The 20,282-nt window shown below is 37.8% G+C and overlaps 3 protein-coding genes across 5 annotated transcripts; 1 reads left to right on the top strand and 2 right to left on the bottom strand.

Moving 5' to 3' along the window:
• Window positions 1-441: 441 nt before the first annotated feature.
• On the bottom strand, window positions 442-13,240 carry LOC113668075 (M-phase inducer phosphatase 1). 2 transcript variants are annotated; one of them, XM_089197460.1, is made up of 20 exons: window positions 12,859-13,223; window positions 12,599-12,702; window positions 12,438-12,498; window positions 11,847-11,873; window positions 10,445-10,478; window positions 10,032-10,244; window positions 9,088-9,225; window positions 8,377-8,445; window positions 7,924-7,965; window positions 6,988-7,119; window positions 6,564-6,613; window positions 5,969-6,023; window positions 4,399-4,489; window positions 3,917-3,948; window positions 3,704-3,766; window positions 2,987-3,079; window positions 2,236-2,366; window positions 1,835-1,952; window positions 1,316-1,476; window positions 777-916 (listed from the first exon to the last, which is right to left on the bottom strand). In XM_089197460.1, exons 1-19 carry the CDS (start codon window positions 12,987-12,989, stop codon window positions 1,336-1,338), a joined length of 1,725 nt encoding a protein of 574 aa, XP_089053586.1. In that variant the 5' UTR covers window positions 12,990-13,223; the 3' UTR covers window positions 777-916; window positions 1,316-1,335. The 2 variants fall into 2 exon arrangements, with proteins under 2 accessions (XP_027039756.2, XP_089053586.1); XM_027183955.2 differs by having other exon boundaries at window positions 442-1,476; window positions 12,859-13,240.
• Window positions 13,241-14,053: 813 nt separating this feature from the next.
• LOC113668048 (uncharacterized) lies at window positions 14,054-16,697 on the top strand. The gene is made up of 2 exons (XM_027183930.2): window positions 14,054-14,185; window positions 14,535-16,697. The coding sequence occupies exons 1-2, from the start codon at window positions 14,179-14,181 to the stop codon at window positions 15,278-15,280; spliced, it is 753 nt and encodes a 250-aa protein (XP_027039731.2). The 5' UTR covers window positions 14,054-14,178; the 3' UTR covers window positions 15,281-16,697.
• LOC113668047 (uncharacterized) lies at window positions 15,591-19,735 on the bottom strand. Of its 2 annotated transcripts, XM_027183929.2 has the most exons (4): window positions 19,595-19,735; window positions 18,328-18,671; window positions 17,596-17,842; window positions 15,591-16,895 (listed from the first exon to the last, which is right to left on the bottom strand). In XM_027183929.2, the coding sequence occupies exons 2-4, from the start codon at window positions 18,669-18,671 to the stop codon at window positions 16,575-16,577; spliced, it is 912 nt and encodes a 303-aa protein (XP_027039730.2). In that variant the 5' UTR covers window positions 19,595-19,735; the 3' UTR covers window positions 15,591-16,574. The 2 variants fall into 2 exon arrangements, with proteins under 2 accessions (XP_027039730.2, XP_027039729.2); XM_027183928.2 differs by lacking the exon at window positions 15,591-16,895 and having other exon boundaries at window positions 17,161-17,842.
• Between the last annotated feature and the right edge of the window lie 547 nt (window positions 19,736-20,282).

Genomic DNA, 20,282 nt, shown 5'->3' on the forward strand with positions numbered 1-20,282 from the left:
TAAATACGTTGGGATAAACAAAAACGAATCAATTTTTTTTCGTGTTCTTCGCCGCCCAGTTATTGTCTACATTAAATAGATATTATGACAAAATCAAGATAGATGGTCTCGTGTGTGGAGACATTTGAAAACACCAGGGAGCTGTTAATGCATCCTTAAAGTAACGATTTCAACCTCCGCCCGAGGGCTACTCAGTTTTCAAAGAGTGGCGATTGCTTTGGCTGGTCAGATTTACCCATCACACCGAAGTATATCTTTATAAATTTCAAGGTAATAATTTGAGGTCGCTATTATCTGACGCTACAACTTTTCCTCTACCCAATCTGAGAATAAAACTCATTCTGCGTCTTTGGACCTGATTGGGCTCAGGGAAAGCTTGACCTTTGAGGGTGAGTTTTGCGACAGACAGCCCAGAAAATTCCACCTCCCTCCCAGATAATGTAAGGTAAATACTTTATTTTGGTGTCTAGCAAGAGAAGATATTTACAAGTTCTACACAATTAATATTATAATACAATGGTGCTTAAGGAAAGAATTTAGCATGCAACAAAGAACAGAAAAGAAAGCTTATGAAATGTGTAATACAAGAAATACGAAAATAATTGAAAAAATAAACATGAAGTCACCAGACTGTACAATTGAGAATTTTTTTCAGCTGAAAAAAAGTCCGTCATAACTACTTGAAGTAAGTCGAAGGAGAATCTATCGCCCCAGAAAATCCCAAACTTAAAATAGCAAGTTGCACGTTGAGTACGCTTCGTCTGTTTTAATTTACAGCCAGCTGTTGAGACTGCGAAATTCTTAAATTTTCACTCAAAAGAGCTCTTGGATTATTACTAAGTCTATGTAGAGTATAATTATCAATTTAATTGTCATTAAAAACATTCGTAAAATTAATCTACATTTTGTGATTAGGCAATGTTTTGTAGCTCACTAACAAACGATTCAAACAGAAAAAAAGATATATTAAGCTATTTTCTTGAAGAGGATGACGAGATTTCCAGTTGAAAGTTTGAAAACTAGAATTGCTCTGGCCAACTTGTTTAAAGGGTGGATAATGCTATCCACAGGATAAACCGCCATCCAGCGAACGTGTTTACAAAATATGCTGCACTATCCACTAGGCAGAAATTTATCCAGTGGATAGGGTTATCCAACCTTCGAACAACACGGGCCAGGATGATAAATAAATTAACGGCCTGAAAAAACACACTAAAACCTAAGGAAAGACGTTATCTGAATTGCAAAATCAATTTAGCGGCGAGAAGGCTCTGCGTAGAATTGATAACAGATTGATAAAGAGAGTCACACCGCAAAGAAGAAGATCCGAGCAATCTATCGTTTATATCCTAGTCCCGGTCGAAACCCTTTTGAGAGGATGTTTCCCTCTGATTTGGATCTTTTCGTGAACAGCTTCAGGTCCTGGGCGTGGTTCTCATCTAACATTGGCAGGTAGAACTGGGGTTCACAATATTCCTGGAGAAGAAAGAGCAACAACGCTTTGAGATATACGACTCTCCTTTAATGAAACGGTGCGGGAGAAACGCAAGGCTGACGAAAACAATTCAAGCCACACCTCACTTAACAGTCAGTTTTGCTGCGTCGGTACTCTCGTATTCTCGATAAGAGTCCTCGCAAGTAAAACGAACCACAACAAGTTAATCCTTTTCTGTAGCATTCTTACTGACAATGTCGACACTTGATTGCAAATGATTTCATAACGAATCATACACGATGACTCCTACCAAGCCGTAAACACAGACCTCGATCTGCACCATTTTAACGCGTTAACTATCAAACCAATCCAACGAGACATCCACAAAATGTCACAAACCTTGCACTTCGCGAAGAATGCTTTGTAGCCGCCTTCTATGAGGTACAACTCAGGGTAAAACAACTTTGGATAGACATGGTAATGAAGATCACGGTCCCTATTCCGCAAGTAACGAGACCTGGAAAAGAAAAACGGTACACGTTTTGTTAAGTTGAAAATAGTGAGTTTCCAAAGGAGTATGGAAAATGATCAACTTAACCAATCGCGACTTGGTCACTTTCCCGCGCTTTTGAAAGCGCGGGAAGACGACACAGACGGTTCATTATCAAGACCATCATATGATTGAACCTTCAACACCAGCGTTCTTTTGACGCAGACGAGCTCACGCTTCTATTCTAGTACTTAAATCACTGAAGTAAAGATTGCCTCTTAAAAAAAAAACGCACTAAAACAGTGCTCACATGTCTGGTCCTCTCTTGGACGAGAATTCACAGTGAAATATCAAAACTGTTTTCTTTCCCGTTAAACTTCTCTTCGGCTTTTCGATGAATTCGCTGTAAATATCCTCCTTACTGTAAATATTTTTCGCACCCTATGAAACAAAAAAGTGAAATATGTAGCATAGATACAAAAGAAACATGCAGCTAACGATTATTTACGCTCTTGTCAACTCGCGTGAAGATGAGAAGTGTTTCGTGACATGCGCTCTGTACGAAATAGAATTACAAGAATGCCGAGAGAAGAGGAATCTGGGAGCGACACCATCTTACAGAGCCTTAGAAATTACCTTAAGGACGCAAAACCAAGGCACTATACAGAGGACGAAAATTTCGTAGTGCGCCTAAGGGTTCCAACTCGATTTTTTGTATATCAAATTGAAGACTTTTTCCTAACGCTACTTTTCCCTATGTATTTAATTTTTCAGACTAGAGAATGTGTCTAACATTACAGGGCGTGAATAAAGTAGCAGTTGTCGAGGAGACGGCTTCCGAGGTAAGAATTCTTCGACTGCACTATCAATGTACTGACTGAGGTGAATTACGAGAAATTTAGCGACAAAAAAGTATATCTTACGAGTACTGAATAGTACCTCTTACCGCATTTTCTTAAGAATTTCACTTCATTTGCAACTGATTTCCTTATTTATACCAAGAACAGTTAAAAACTCCATACAAATGCCGTATTTTGTGCCTTTCCTTATGTGGTACTTACCTTAATGTGACCTCCATTGTACTCGTAAGGGTAGCGACAGTCAATGATGTGAGCCTCCACTTCAGGAAATTCATTATCTAAGACACGTGCAACCTGAACGAAAGGCACGGATGGTATTAAAACGAATTCCATCTGAGTGTTGTAAAACCAACACCAAGCTACCACAACAGCCAATAGGAAAAGGTGAATTCACAGGTAGCCGATGAGAATTCAAAGTTAAAACAGGTAATCTGTCTAAAGCGCGGGAAAACCACGCTTGTGACCAACGCTTGGTCGAGAGTGTTGCCTTTTCACAACTATGTTATCTGAGAAAAATCTCCGGGGAGATAGCGTGCTTTCGGAATCTCAGAAAAATATCGCGTTACAAGAGTTTTATAACACACACAAGACAGCAAGTGACAGTGTTTAAAACTTTTTTCGATTAATTTCAAAACAAAATGGTAGATCAAAAGAATACCTGTTTTCAACAAGTCTTGAGTTTTCTCTTCTCCATTTTTTCGTCCTTTCACCGATTTTTCATGAATGTTTCAATTTTCATTTTTCGTATATTTTGCGTGATGGTGATTGTTTCTTATTTTCTCCCTGTAATTTTGAGCGAGAAATTGGCACACGGCTGGCCAAAATTGATCAACTTCTCAGAAACGCAGCCTGACACGCTGTGTTTCTGAGAGAGGAAGCTTACACGTCTGCCTGGTGTATTGCAGAAATTCAAATTACCGTTTCTGGAGACAAACATTTCAAGTCTTCATGTTGTCCTGGTATCAACGGTAAAGTGTATGGCTGTTATAAAAACAAAAATAGAAAACAAAACAAGCTTATTGAGGAATCACAATAGAAAAAATACAAAGGTTTCACAAATATATTATCTTAGCAGATCAGTGCTATAAATTTTGGACTAAAAAAATAAAGAATGAAAATCTCTAAACTTACCCCACTAAAATCTGCAACTAAGTCTTTGTTAGCTACAGGAAGGCAAAGAACAAACAGATAACCTCGTTAGCTTAAAATAATCTTGCGCGTATTATAGGAAGAAGATCAAAAGTATTTTCAAACGTTACAGAGCAGCCTTGATAATAACGATTGTACAGCTGTTTAAGTTCATGTGTGCTTGCCTACACGGAAGCAAGATGCGATGTGGGAGATTTTCAGGCAAAAGTGAAATCTTTGCGACATGAAGCCTCTTGTTATATGTTGAAATACTTCACAGACTGACGAAACTTAAAGAAAAAAGTGAGATGAATTCTGTACACGAGACAAAGGAAAAAACTGAGTCTCCTGTGAAGACGTGCGCCCAAACCTGTTGCAATTTTGCAATCAGTCTCAAGCCAGGGTTCAGCAAGATACATGACTTTTTTTTTGGTTTGTTCAATGGGTTTTCCACAATGACAACCCATAATGATATTAGCACTTACTTGATGCATCCAGCATGTTTCCCAGGTCATGCTCAAATGTTGCAGACTGCGAGCGCCGCATTTGGCAGGTTTGACCTTCACTTGGTGTGATCTGAATTGATGTGAGTTATAAAAATACATTGAAAATGGTCATTAGACATAAGTCTAAGAACTCACAAAAAAATACTTGGAATGCATACTTGTTGCACACTGCAAGACAAAGATTTGTAAACATTTGCTGTTGTTTTAAGGCTGTTACAGGGCGTGAAATTAATCTTTTTGTCCTGATAGCCACTTGGCTCCTAAATTTTTCAGAGTGGTAGCCAATTCAAAAAACGTTCGTCGCCATTTTTAAAGACAAACAAAATCTTTTTTTACGCAGTCAGCGATCTCGATAAACCCTCCAAAATTAAGTTTGGAAAAAGATCTTTGACTTTTACAGAGTGGACACTAGGATGGATGATATACAACGTTCAAGCTCACCTAAACCCAAGATGGCGTCTAGTTATCGATCGAGATGCATGTGCTACGTTTCGGACATAAACTTAACGAAGAAGTTTGTCGCGGATTTATCTTTGCAAACCTTTTTAATTCATTATATCTCTAGGTAAGGTTATGATGAAGCGTTCTAGTCGTCAATTTGGCGACTGATTTTCAGGATTTGGTCGCCAAAGTGAAAAATTTAGTCGCATTAGCGCCTGTATTAGGCGCAATTTCACGCCCTGTGTTATTGTGTTTTGAAATTTGGTCACATGAAAGGCACATCGGACATATTTGAAATCAGTTAATATTGTAGGAAAATCACTGACATAAAGGCATAGCAGAGTAGTCAACAATATTTTAAAAACTAAGTAAGGTAAATAACTGTTTGGAATAATGGTTACAGAGGGAGATATTAAAGCGAGAGCAACTTAATTTACCTAATTCATTTATTCTTCAAAAACATCACACCATTGTGAAGCAATAAAAAAGAAACTTTTTGCCCCATCAAAGCTTTCAAATAACGTTACAAGCAAGTCATGTGGGCAGACATCACACCTTAAGTATCTTTGACCAATCAAAACGTACATTGAGCACCATAGCCCAGATCTTCAACGATAAAAATTGCTATCTATTGGATAAATTACTCTGTTACAAACTGGATGTCATACATGTAGTATGTTCTGTTTACACTTAACCACTCATTAAAAATATATTCAGGTGAATACCATTATCCAGCCTTTGAACAAAGGAAAAAAAAAAGTAAAGCCTTTATACAGGCCCAGTTGGCCCATGGGGCCAGTACTTGACTCCGGTTTCATTAGCATGAAGTGGCTAGGAGTATTGCTACTCCCCTCTGGATGGGATGCTAGTCCACCACAGGGTTACCCCCAGTATATTTGCTGGTACCCATTTGTACGCCTGGGTGAAGAGAAGCACTGTGAAAGTAAAGTGTCTTGCCTAAGAACACGACACAATGACCCCAGCCAGGGCTCGAATCTGGACCACTCGATCCGGAGTTGAGTGCACTAACCATGAGACCACCGCCCCTCCACACATGAACAAAGAAAGCCTTACTTATAATCATCAATACATATACCAGTTCACTCACCATATCAAGTCGCGATGGATGGACACCCCCTTCAATGACAGACATACACCTTTGCCTTATGAACAGAAACAAAGCAAGAATAAGTACATAATTGAGTGTGCAGAGCTGTCAAAAAAAAAGCAGGTAGCAAGCCAAAAATGACAGCTAGCCTGCTATCTTTAATCCCCTGCTTTCACTTCACTTTACTTTACCATAGCTACTGATGAAAAATCATACAATTATTTGAAATACCATAAAAAAAAATTGCACAGCAGTCATTTTCCAATTTTGGGTGGAATCTACTTATAACATGTTTAGATGACCTTGTGTGAATGAATTTTTCATTCAGAATTTTCTCAAAGGTTCATGCAACCTTCGTCAAATGCCTGGGAAATTTTAAGCAAATACTTCCTAGCCTTGTGTAATCTGGCTGGAAAAATACAAATAAACCCAATTGCCCATTTTTTCCTCTTTGCCTTCTACTTTGATATCAATGAAACTTATTGACAGCCCTAAGTACATGTAAATTTTATACAGAGGAGTACAATGCATGAAGGAGTACAAGTTACTTAAGTAAGAATAACAGATCCAATCATCAGAAGTTAATCATACACACCTTAGCCTTTTCTTGAGATTAGGACTTGGGTCTCTTGGATGGTTTGGTCTCTGATAGATAATTAGGGAAAAAAGGTAAAACATATGAATTTATGAGCAAATCATTTGTTTAATGAATGTTTCAATCATTAATCTCACCATAAACCATCCAATTAAAGTCACTTTCAATATTTATTACAGATTAAAACATTTTGACTGCTAAACTGCAATTCTTCATCATGCACAAAAAATCCCCTTTCTTTCAATCTTTACTGTATCTCCCTATACAATGTTGCCCTTTTTCCCTCTGTTTAAATGGGGAAAAGGGAGTATTCTGACAGCCATGCCCTCCACTCCTTGAAAGTGGTTACACAAACATAATGTGTACAATAATTCTGTCATGGATTGTAGGCCATGAAACTAAGTTGCCACGGATAACACAGTACCTTGAGAGCTAAAGATTTTGACTTCTGTCTCATTGTGCATCGTTCTTTTGTTGGGCTCTCTGATGCGACAGAGTGAGCCCTATCTCTTCCAGCATTAAATAAGTCTCTAGGTTTATAACCAGAGTCTGAAGCCTGCCACAGAGAACAAAATGACGTTATTGTCTGGACACAGGTAATCAAAGGTGTTTAAGATTTAGTCTTTAAATCAAGACTGACTTTCACAGCTGTTGGATTGGATTCTCTTACTTAAAGTGACCAGGAGGAATTAGGAAGGCCTCCCTGAGGTGCTTGTTCATCCCAACCTTCTAGCCCCCCTGGACCTTCCTTAAAAGTAACCACATTTCTGATAATTTATGGTAGCTATGTCATGTCTGTAATTGAGTGAAGTGGCCTACCCAGCCACAGCTTATCCCAGTTTCTGTTACATGAAGCGATTGGGAGTATCACTCCTACCCCCAAGTGTTTTGTTTAAGAAAACAACACAGTGACCCGGCCAGGTCTGGAACTTAGACCTCTCAGCCCTGAGTTCAGTGCACATACTGGGCCACTACATCTCTTGATTTATGACCACCCATAAAATGTTTCCTTTTTTGGGAGGGAGAGGCACTGTGAGAGGAAAGTGACCTGCCTGAGAACACAACACAATGACAAGGACAGGTTTCAAACATGGATTATAAAATCAAGAAAACACTCTGATAACCACAACATCATTAAATTTTTCCGCGGAAGGACAAGAAGGAAAATAGATTTGTAATGTTTTGTGTAACATCATCATAAGCTGAATTTCAAAACTTTGAAGAGAAAAGAGAAAACAAAATAGGACAAAGACTGGTAACTAGGAAGAGATTGTGGAGGGAGCTTGGACTGGAAACAACTCCTGTCAATAAAGTTCTTAACACTACACACAAAACACAATAAAAAAATAGTATTTCATACCTTTGGTGTATCATTGGTGGACTTCCTTGAATCATCAGCCTCCTGTCATGATAATATGAGCATTGTACAGTGTATTAAATGCTTACTAAGTAACTTTTAATTAGTTAGTAAGAGACATGCAATCAATTTGCCTCTTTTTGCCATGCAATATACCAATAATAATCTGAGCCTATGGCAAGGGTCTTTAAATTATTGTGTTTTAAAACCACAAATTTTTAAGCAGTACAAGCTATAAAAAAGTGCAGCATTATCAGTCCTAACATAAAGATTGAAATGTCTTTGACAATGGCCCCAAAATTTTTTTTTCAGCCTAATAACATTACTGACAGATGTAATTCTATTAAATTCTGCTGGCTAGTGATACATGTTACAGTAAGAAAAACATTCTTCTGGTTAAATCGTACATGTTACAAAAAGAAAAAGAACAGACCCACAAACTTTCACATAACAAACCTCCTCTTTAGTCACCAGTGGCCCACTAACAAGTTCTGTAATTCCAGATGGAACCTCTAAGCTATTTTCCTGTGAACAAGATAAAAATAGATAAGACTGTTTTGAATTTGTTAATATATGCTAATGTATCTGGCCCTGGTTGTTCAAAGGTGGATAACACTATTCACTATATAAATTGCTATCCAGTGGATAGTGCATTACATTTTGTTCACAGTTATCCACTGGATAGTGATCTATTCATTGGATAACATCATCCATCCTTTGAACAACTGGGCCCTGGACCATAGTAAACCACAAATCAAGCAAGGTTGAAACCATTATCATTAAATTTACTTTCAACCACAACATAATTCCACAGTATGGTTAGAAAGTACATTGCAAGCCCCTCAAAACTTGCTCCTTAAATCTCAATCTTAGCAAACTTTGACAGTAGTAGCTCAGGTTAAGTTTAAAGACGTATGAGGTCATTAGAGAAATTATCAAGGCCTCTTGTGATAAGAGTGCTTGCCTCCAATGGCTGTGGCCTGGGTTAGATTACAGGACCTGGCATCTTGTTGTTGGTTCTTGTCCTGGCTCCGAGGGTTTTTCTCCACATCCTCTGATTTTCCTCTCTCCGCAAAAACTAACATTCCAAATTCCAATTTGACGCAGTGGACAGGAAGAGCCACCATGTGGAAAATCCACTGCTAAATTATCATCATTATTATGTACCTCTTTAGACTGTTCCTGGACGAAGTCATCAATAAATCCATCATCATCACCATCTAATTTGAAATCAAAGTCTCCTCCAATATCTTGACCATCACACTCAGATGGAGAAGGTGGAACATGCAATTCCTGTGACTGCACCTAAAAGCAAAATATCAGATAAAAACATTTTTGACACAAGTTACTAACAAGCATATGAACAGCAATGAAGCTGAAATTTTCCAGATGAGTAGGAGGCAAAATTTGTTCAGTTATTAAAATGAATTTAGCAGATGATCAAGTCTGTATGAAGTTTGCTAAAAAGTCTACAATTTCAGCCTAATTAGCAAGGCTGAAATTTTAGACTTCAAACCTAGTCTCCACTAAGTAACTGATATTCACAATCTCCACTTAATAATAAACAGGAGAAACCAGAAAAAGACTTACATTTGCATTCTGATCAAGCATTAGAAATTCAATTTTTTAAGTGAATATGTTCCGGCGTACAAAAATACAACTAGTTCCACTTTTCATTTAATTTTGAAAGCTTATTAGAAGAGGTGCTTAGAATATAAAACTCTAGATGACCTTGGATGCAACACCTTCTCCCCCTGCTCTAGATGAAAATACAAGACAAATTGGAAGGAGAATCTAAAACTTTAAAAAAAGTCAATTAGGTCTTTTTTAAAGCACACCTTCAATGTTTCCTTTACTTCTAAATCAATGAGACTAGAATCAGTCACATAGTTTGTTGAAAATCCAAATTATAATACACAAAAAAAGAAATCCCTTTCCAATCAAACATGATACAAATGGGAATGATGGAATGCAAGTGAAAATGTTTCAGGACACACTAAAAGGAGGCAATGTTCTGTTGTGCTTAAACCGGGTAGTTAAATTAAGTAAAAGGTTAACATAGTTTAACAAGTTGTCTCCACCAAAAATAAGACAAAATGTAAAGATTTTACCCTAGGTGATGGTTCAGAAAGAGATCTTCCAGGTAAATTATTAGCTGATGATTTCCTTCCGCCAACTGGACCCTTTGGTCGGGCAAACTTGAAGTCTCTGTTTTCCAGGGTGAAAACACTTCCTGCAGACTTTTTATCAGCATCTTGGACTGCATTAAAGTTTAATTCGATGTTCTCTTTGTTTTCAGCATAAGGATCCTCTTCGGTTTTGACCTAATTGGCAGAAGGTGAATCATTTAAAGTACCTCATAGAAAACAGCAGTAAATAAGAAGGAAGTCTTGGCTAAAAAAGAAATGATTACAAAGTGGACCACAATCATTGGCAAGGTGTGTTTTTGCTTAGTACAATATTTGAATCCTTTTAGCACTAGAGCATGTTTGTTACTGACATTTAGCTATTGAAATTTACTTACTGGTAATGAGTTCCACCTCTTGAATGAAGGTCTCCTGGAGAAACAATTGAAACATTTTTCAACAAAAATTCACAGCTTCAGTGGCTTTATTTGAAATCTTACATAGTGTTCTTTTCCAGAGAAGCTTCTTTAATCTAAGGAAAAAACTTGCTGGTAGGGAGAATGACTATTTGCCCTTCAGTCAACTGAAATATTTGTCTCACTCTACATGTGAGATCAGAAAGTACACTCTCTAAATTAAAGAAGATACTTAAACTTTATTATTTTTTTTTTAATGTAGTATAGCTTAGAAATGTAACTCAATATAGCTAGCACAGGACATTTTCCATAATTTTTGTACTGTAATTTGTATTGTGGAATTGTTTGTTTATTTTATAATGATATATAGACATGTTTACATTGTTTATACAGGTTCCCAATTAAACCAACTTCAAGCTATTTTTGCTTGCATGCCATTGGTTTAAGTGAGTCACATGACCAAATATACCCTAGCTAAAACTGGGGAATATCCAGGGATATACCCAAGTGATATTCCTCAATTTTCAAACCTTACCACCTGCATGATAAGTCTTACATTAAAATATAATTCAAGACAAGAGAGAATTTTGTAGTTGTTATAGAAGAGGGGACATATTTGTTTGTTCATTCAAAAATTAGTACCAAAAGACTCAGAAAAGTAAAATCCCACCCAGCCAATGGTAAGCTGTTTGTAAACATTTTTCTTCCTGCATGTTGCAAAATGTGCTAAGGATAGTAAACACAGCAGTCTACATTTGGTGCAGAACTATGCTCATAAATAATTATCCTTGGACATTAGCAGTTCTTCATATCTCACGGTTTTCCTTGAGCTTTGCTCTCAGAAAAAACTGTTCTAAGCAAGTTTTCAAGCCAAATGGAGACTATTGTTTATTTAGTTGAATGCCCTAAAACTGATATGAAGTAACTTGCAAGCTATTCGACATTTTGCATAAAAGGCAGAGCCAAGAAATTTTAGATTTCAAAGTGAAAATAAAGCTGACGAAAAAAGGAACAGACGCACACATGTATCAAATTTGAATTTCCCTCCCTCTGTCCTTGGACTTGACCACAAAATATGCCCTTGGTGTAACCACAGATTGATCGTAGCCCAAATGTATTCAGCTTTTTTTAATTTACCAAATTTCCCTAACAATAACAGTACACGTGTGCCGACGGAACAGCTGCGTCGAAATTCATGACTTTAAATGATCTGACATTACAGAATGAAGGAAACACGTGCAACCCACATTAAGGCTTAAAACTTAGTCTACAAGACGGATTCTAAAGGTTCCTTCAACAAAACCAGGTGTTTCCAACAAGATTCGAAAGGAAATCTTGCAAATTGTCCACTGGGCTTTAGATAAAAACAAAACAAACATCACACCTTTGCTTTTTCTTTTCGGCGTTTGCCCTTGGAATAGAAAGCAAAAGATAAGTATCAAACTGTAAACCTATCAAAAATTTCCGAAGGCGAGGAGGAACATAGATATGAAAAGCGAACGTGCTAAATCACACGAAAGCCGATGAAGCACTTTGCGAGACTTCAAAGACGGAAGAAATAAAAGGCACTTGAGTTTTTACTGGTCAAAATCAACGAGTAAAGTCTGCAGTGCAAAGTAAATGCACATCACGTTTTAGGTTAACAGGTTTTGAAGATGTCAGAAATATCAAAACCTCAAACCTAAAAAATACCATCAAACACCACTGTTATAGTTGCTTTGCAAAATTGTATTTGACTTATTAAAGTTTTGATTCAATTCTACGATAATCAATCGATAAGTTCCCGCATTCTTTTCTCTTCTGTAAAACTCCTTCATCGTCTTTATCTTTCAGACGTTAGTCCATGTTTAAGCGATGGAACCAATTATATGAAAAGGTTAATTACATTTCCACAGGAAGCTTTGTTCACAAGCTTAGTTGTTGCATGAACTGATTCAAAAATTACACCAAAAATTACACCAAAAATTATGCTTACTTTAGCATTTCCGTCGAAGGTGAGTCACATAAAAATCCTAGCGGAGAATCGGGACAGTAACCTAAAGGAAAGAGTACAGTGATGACTGTCGTGATGATTCTTAATTTTGCAAGTAATCGGAATGTACAAGCTTTATTGTTTAGCAAAATTCTTTGTAGTACCTGACTCGTTGGAAACTGTCGAAAGCGACCTCTGAAAACCCGTGGTTGGCGTCGAAGGATCATTTAAGGACAAAGAAAGCTTTCTTTTGGGAGTCCTTCCTAAGCTGCAGAAAAACAGGGAAATAACTTTGATCGTTAAATCATGAAATACAACATGTTATATCAAATCACGGCCGTTCGAAATGCACGTCCAGTGCCGCTATGAAATTTACACGAAAGCTAGCATCGCGCTCAAATATTCACAGAAACTATGGGTCTACCTGTTCTCAAAATTCAATGTTAACTCTGCTACTGGAGAGAGTACAGCATTAGGAGCTACATCCAGTGAGTTTTTTCTTCGTGGGATTTCTAATTCGAGGTAGCTTCCAGCTCTTGGTTTCATCCCGGCCATATTGGAAATTGACGATGGCGTCCTGTAGTCGTACCTGGAGTGCACAAAACGGAACTTTTCGAGGGAGAAAACAGCCACGTGCGGCTGTTTAAGTGTCCAGAAAGAGGATAAAAGATAAATGGTGATTGTAAACTACTGATACATTGGGTTGGCGAGAAAGTAAAGAAGACGGTGAAGTTTAGAGGTACGACTTTTCAAACTTTCCCCCGCATTGCATGGTGAAAACATTATGCTGCTTGTCAACCAATCAGATTGCAGGAATTTGCGTCCTTTTGTGGTTTCCTGGGAATCTCATTTTCGTTTTCCCGCTCCGTTACACTTCCGGTAAGCCTCGAGTTGGAACACTCGAAAAACGAGCGTGAAACGGAAATTATAGATAAAAATTCTGATGCCTTTATACGATCAGGAGCCGTTTCTTTCGTTTCCTAAGGAAATTTTTGAGTTTTCCATGCCTAACGAAAAGAAAAAATAACAACAATAACGATAATACCATAGACCAGTTCATAAATGATCAATATTTCTAATTACGTCAAACAACTCTTTGCGGTTTTTCAGTGCCTCATAATTGAAAACGATTGGATCATCACGAGACAAGAAAATGAAGACCGCGAGATTTGAACTAAATTGCTTAAGATTGATTAGAATTTGTGATCATTTCAGGCTCATGATTTGGTCATGATCAACACGTGAACGGCTTCTAGGGAAGGGAACAATTTTAGAAAACGGAAACAGTTTTCGTGAATTTTGAAATTTCTACTTGAGTTAATGAAACGAAATTAGGGTCTCTCAAACAATAAAACATGGAAACCGTTATATCCCGATGCCTGTGGTTAAATGGCTCGCTATGCCCTCTGCAACGCTTCAAACTGCATTTCAAACGTAACTTTCTCTTCAAAGACAGGGGTATTAGTGCAGTTGAACCTCGTTTAACTCGAACTTCCAAGCGAGACAAAAAATGGTTCGGGTCAGCGAGGATTCGAGTGAGGTGATAGTATTAAAATAAATGAAAAATGGTTCAAGGGGAAAATGATCTTGTTTGAGAGTTTACGAGTTCGAGGTTAGATGACCATTTGGAGGTTTTATATGACGTACGACGCTAAAGCTGCTGATATACCGACGGCGCATCCCAACGCTGAGTTTTTGTTGCCTTGCTTACAAGTTTGAAGTGCTCCAAAGGCGGGATTTTAGAATGGAAGGTTAGATTTATTCTACTTTCGTTTATTGTTTGCTTAAAAGAAAGGAAAAAGAAAACAGTAGTTCAATTTTTTTTTCGAAAATTTAGAGCTGAGTACGTTAGTTCTTTGTATTTTGTTAAAGCTAATTGTCTTTGTTTTCGAAGAACTTTTGATTTTGACCACGTGCCGTTCGTACGAGCTCGCAAATATCTAGAAGAAAGACGTAAATTTGTTCTTGCTTACTATAAACCTATGATTATATAATTCTGAAGCATTCTCTCCTTTAAAGCAGCATTAAAGGAAACTAAGGTACTCTCTTACTAAATCATAATTGCTTGTTTTCGATTGTCTTTTGTTGTTCATTGTGCAGGTGACACTGTCTACCGACCCACTCAGAGTTCTGAAACCTATTCGGCTACTTATTGGTACGCAATGACGCAAAACTTGGTGAAGTCCTCAGAAGACTTCACTATACACTCCATACATGAAGATGAAGTCCGTCACAACTGTTCTATATGCAAAAAATCGTTCAAATGCAAATCTGAACTGATGCGGCATCATCGTGCCCATACGGGCATTCGACCGTTTATGTGTAATCTATGCTATAAAAGCTTTAACTACAATAGTGCACTCCTGGAACATTTGCGTGTGCATTCTGGAGAAAAACCATACCAATGCAGTGAGTGCAAAAAGTGTTTTAGACAAGGGTCAACTCTCAACAGACACAAAAGGATACATACAGGAGAAAAACCACATCAATGTGAAGTCTGTGGCAAGCGTTTTTCTGAGAAGAAAGGCCGCGATGTTCACAAAAGGACTCACACCTGTAAACAACCATTTTATTGTTCCAAATGCCATCAGTATTTTATGCGCAGGGCATCTCTGCTCAGACATATTAAGAAAAATCATCTTATTATGGAGTGCAACCCAGGTTGTTTAGATGATGAGGCCGAAAAAATTCAGAGACATGAAAGCGCAGCACCACAAGCTGGATCTAAAGAGGTAGTAGTGAAAGTGGAGAGACCAGATATTGAGGAAATGAGTCTTGAGATGCTGATAAAGGATAGTGATCTTCTGAATGATTTGAATTACCTCAAGGAGGAGGTTGTGAACTGATTTGAACAGAACTTTCTAGCTTTCTCCCTTGTTTCAGTGAGACATGGAAAACCATTAGCACTTTGATTTGATTCTGACAGGTGAATAATGTGGTCTGACCTACAAGTGTCCAAGAATTTCTGTGGGACAACTACAAAGCAACATAGCACAATGTTAATCTTAAGTTTAATTGCAGGCAGAATTGGAGAACTCAAATTCTGCCACCAATTAATCAAACTCTGAATATAAAATAACCTTCAGTGGAACAACTTCATAAATAAAAACAAGGAAGTTGAGTGTATTTTCAATGAGACCTCAAAGTCTGTTTCCATCATTTGAACAGTATTTACTAATTATCATTGAATATTAACCATGTTAATATTTAATGATTACGTTAGCTTAATATATGTTATGATCACCATGTTATGAACATTATTATATTTACATAACTAAAATGTATTTATAAAGTATTTAATGTAATTCTTTATCTTGTTTTCTTTCCATTCATTTTCATATTTCAAGATTAACCTTGCTAGCCTTATTTAGGGAATCCTCTTCCTGTTATGAGGTTCTCTTCAGTTAAACAAACATACTTATATATAGATTTATATGTTTTTAACTGAAAACTATCCAAAAAATAAACTCTCTTACATGTACACCACAAAACAAAAATGCATCTGTCCAATTGCTCCTCATGGTGTGTACATTGCACTATTTGTGCTCTTTCATGCATCCGATAACCAATCATGAGTGCACATTTTTTTTTTCAGTTTTGATCAATCATGATCAATTTTGTGCTGATTCTAAAATTACTTCCAGTCTTGCCATCAGAGAGATGGAAATTTTAATGTGATGTTTTATATGGAAGAAAAATGTCAAAGGGAACAGCAGGCAAGAAGGCCCTCATTAGTAGATCTTCAGCACGAGCGTTTTCTAACCTGCGGGAAAGTAAGACACTATATGCGATTTGAGTCAGTGGGAGGTCTGTAAGGGGTCTGGCAATCACTATTGGCAAATTCCTCCCAACTCGTCTCAAATCCTCCCGCTGACGGAGAAACGCGCCACCTACAGTACTAAAAGTGAAGGCCTGGTCTGCGCTAAAGCAAAGAGATTCAACGAAAAAGGAACGATAATACCACGGAATTGTGAAGTTTGACGTAGACTGAAGACAGTGAACTTGGAAAATCTTGGCTAAACTATTTAAGGTTAAAAAAACCTCTCTCCAGCTCCTTTCAGATAATCACACGTATTGTCAGTAACATAGAGATCAGTCTTTTGAGCATATTTCAGAATTCAAATGCTTTACTTGTGAATTTCAACCGTGTAAAAATAAGATAAACAAATAAGTAGATAAATAGATAAATAACAAAGTGATCGCCGGAAGTTTCATTTCTCTGAACACGAGAGAGGGCCGTTTGAAATAAAGCACTTGATTGCCGGCAAATTTGCCTTTAAGAAGCTGTAATCTCGCCCGTTTCTTATCATATTTGACGCGAATGGGCTTGAAATAAAGCGGACCTCGTGTGTTTCTCGATACAATTTTGGGAGGACTGTTCCCAATGTTTACGTAACCCTTAAGTTTTGATTCTAGTTTAGAGGAAGGACCAGGTATGGCGACTCCACCGTAGCCTGAAATCTGTAAACAGAGAGGAGTAAATGGTAAAGTGTGAGTTAACTAATAGATAGACAACGATCAGTCACCTCCTTTTGGCGGATTCTGTCGCGCGATTGATAGAGGATAAAAAATATCGATTTAAGCGCGCCGCGCGGAACTATTGGAATGAGGCGCATGAAAAAATATCGTTTTTCCTCGAATAAGTGCCCACTCTCGAAAAAGCGTCCTTCCCCCGAATAAGCACCCACCCCCTAGGGCCAAAATGTTAATTAAGCACTACACCCAATGAAGCGCCCCACCCCCTCCCTCACTGTCTCAAATTAGAAGGGATAAGAAAAAGCCAATTTCTATTGCTAATTAATCTATAACTTTTAAACCTTCGACTATTGCACAATCAGTAGAGGAGAACAGTTTCTTTTCTGATCCAGTTATTTCTATCTCCATGCGCTTTCAGAGTTCCTCTGTGTGTGTAATCTGTCCTTTTAATTTTTGTCCAATAGATGCGCTCATAACAAGTGCTTCCTATTTGAAAGGTGAAATTTTTTACGCGCGTTTGGGAATATGAATAAATCTTGCAATAGAGTCCAGTGAGCATGCGCAACGCCTTAATATGGAAAAGCCTATTTTCTTCTCCAGAGTTGTTGTTTCTATTAGTCACGTGGTCGGAGAAACGACGGTGTGGCTCTAAGGACGGCAATACTAAGTAACCTGTTATCAATACCTCTTGACTTATTTTGCCTCCCAGATGAAATTTTTCGCTGTAAATCACGCTGTAAATAAGATGTAATTCCTCATCCTCCAGACGAGCCATCTTTCTTTTGTCAAGCTCAGTTTCCTGCAGTATATAGTCCAGATCTGGATCTTTGAAATATTCTTGGTCTAATTTCCCCAGCTCCAGTTCTCCCATATCATAGTGAATCTTGACATTACCCTCCACCATGGCTGTTATGAATCCAATGTCTATCCAGCTAAGTGACAGAAGCAAATGACGTCGTCTTTCGGGCATCATGAATTAATGCAAGGGAGATTTTAACCGATACACCACTCACAGTGTGAGCTGTTGACTTTGGAGTCCCTCAGGTTTGTTTGTGGTTGCGTGGCGATAAATTTATCTGACCCCCGCTAAGGCTCTGTAAAATTCTTATTACCCCCTCCCCCTCACTGGCAGCCAATTGCCAGTCAATTTTTTATAGTCCTCCCTTTATACTCTGTTGTTAGTGACGACTATTCCCCTTTCCGTTCCCCCTGAAAAATTTGTGACCCGCCCTCCAAAATCCTCCACACTCCCCCACCCCCCTCTGGCGATAAATAATGGCTGGTCTCCTTCAGTTCCCCCCTGCTTAGTGAGAGGTTATAAATGGGGAAAGGGAGGTGAGCCATTGGAGTTCAAATCTTTAAATACATATAAACAGCAAAACTCTGTGGATCATATAAGCAAGTTAAAAAGTATTACCTTTCCAGAGCTAACAGACGATCTTTTAAAGTTCTCTTGCAATCCACTTCATCCTTATTCTCGACTTTTTCACTAATTATCTCTAAGTTATTTTGTAGTCGTTTTCTTGAGTGAATAAGTTCCAAAAAATTTGTCCTTTTTTCCTCCTTTATATAACTCTCTAGTCCTGCAATAGTTATAAATTCCTTTTTGGCAAACAGCTGCTTAGATATCGGCCTCAGCCTCCGCTTCACCATGAGCACGAATGGTTTTACATCTGAAACAGTGTTTGGACCATGAAGGACGGGATAGTACGTGTAACCAAAATTCAACTTGGCAAATGTTTTAAGAATCTTCCTAATCATCTGAAGAAACAACAACATGTATGATAGATGAGAGTCACTCCATACCGAGTCTTGAGATTAAGAGCGGATTAGAAGCTGTTTTTGATTAAGCCTTTACACCCTAACATCAGTGGTTTGTGGTTTTGCAGCTTGTAAGAAGGCGAGGTAAAGAGAAAGTCTATCTCGTGAGATGTGGCACATCTAGCCAGAACTTATCCCAATTTCTATAACAACGCAACAAGGAGTACTGTTATTTCCCCTTGATACAAGCTTCCCTGACAATTCATCAGTACCCAGTACTCCTAAGTGGAGAAACCCGCCAGGACTCGAACCTAGACCTCTCGACCCGGAGCTCATCACGCCAATCGTTAGGCCACTCAACTTGTAAACAAGTGACTATCTTAATGATGAACATGCAGCCGGTATCGAGATGAGAGCGTTTAAATGAAGCGTGACCAGATTTTAATTTGCAACATGAAACATGACTCAGCTTTAAAATGCTTCGGAAAATGTTTAAATCCCTCTTTGTTCGTTTAAAGATAAATTAACAATCACAAATTCCTGAAGTTCAATGAATTCGTTTGATTAGAATTCTTTGTTGTTTTAAATCTAGAGCGCTACCTCAACCTTCTTGTGTTGCCGACAGATATACGTCTCCGAGCTATGTAATTTTAAGATTTTGGTTCCTTGAAAAAATTGCTTCCCAATTAGTGGGTTCAATGCAAAAATATCAGTGTGTCTCACACGACCGCGCAATCAGACTTTAGACCGCGGGAATCGTATCCAAAGAAAAACCAACCAATGTTTTTATTTCTCAGGAATCTTATCTTCCCTAGCTTCTGAACAATGTTCAAGTTCCCCTTTGTCAAAACTAAAACAATATCCCAACGCTTCAAGAGTTGCAAGATAATTTTAAGCCTCCAAGGATTAAAACATCAACTTACCTCGGTGTTTATTCGGTAACGAAGCTACCGTCAGATGACCTTTGTATGCCGAGGCAAGAACAACCAAAACTCGCAAGTATTTCTCCAATGTTGGTAGCGTCACGGATCGCAGTATTTACGAGAGTGCTCATGCAAATGCTAATCCTTCTGAAACGGAATAAATTTGAACAAAACGAGCCACAGAAACAGGGAGAGGATGATTTGGTCATGTATATTAGATATCCAAAGTTGTTAAAGTCAAGAATGCACAAATCCGTGATCGGTTTTTTTTTATGTTCATTTTTCACTTTGAGGCTTTTCTTGTTTTGTTGATATAACTAATACATTTAATTAATGTTATGGGTTATGAATGATAAAAACCATGTCGATTCATTTTTAAAATTGATCTCATTTTTGAATCCTTTGAAGCCTTATTTTATTTCATATATATGGATGAGGTTTTAAGTTTGAATTTTCCGTATAGTTGAAGCTCAGTGTGCGAGCGTTGTCAGCCAGGCAAGCAGAGAAGCGTAGCAACTGTACTTGTTATGGAAATGCGACGGTAAATCAAATAGCACTTGAGAATGTTTTGATGTTTTTTACTGTTTTGCTGTTTTTCCTTAGTCAGTCAGTTGCTTGATGAATTTTTCTGTTTGAAGTATTAAACTGAAAACCGTAAAGAAAACAAAAGAAAACTTTAAAACAGAAA

This window comes from Pocillopora damicornis, chromosome 2 (assembly GCF_964200805.1).
Source record: "Pocillopora damicornis chromosome 2, jaPocDami1.2, whole genome shotgun sequence".
NCBI lineage: Eukaryota > Metazoa > Cnidaria > Anthozoa > Scleractinia > Pocilloporidae > Pocillopora > Pocillopora damicornis.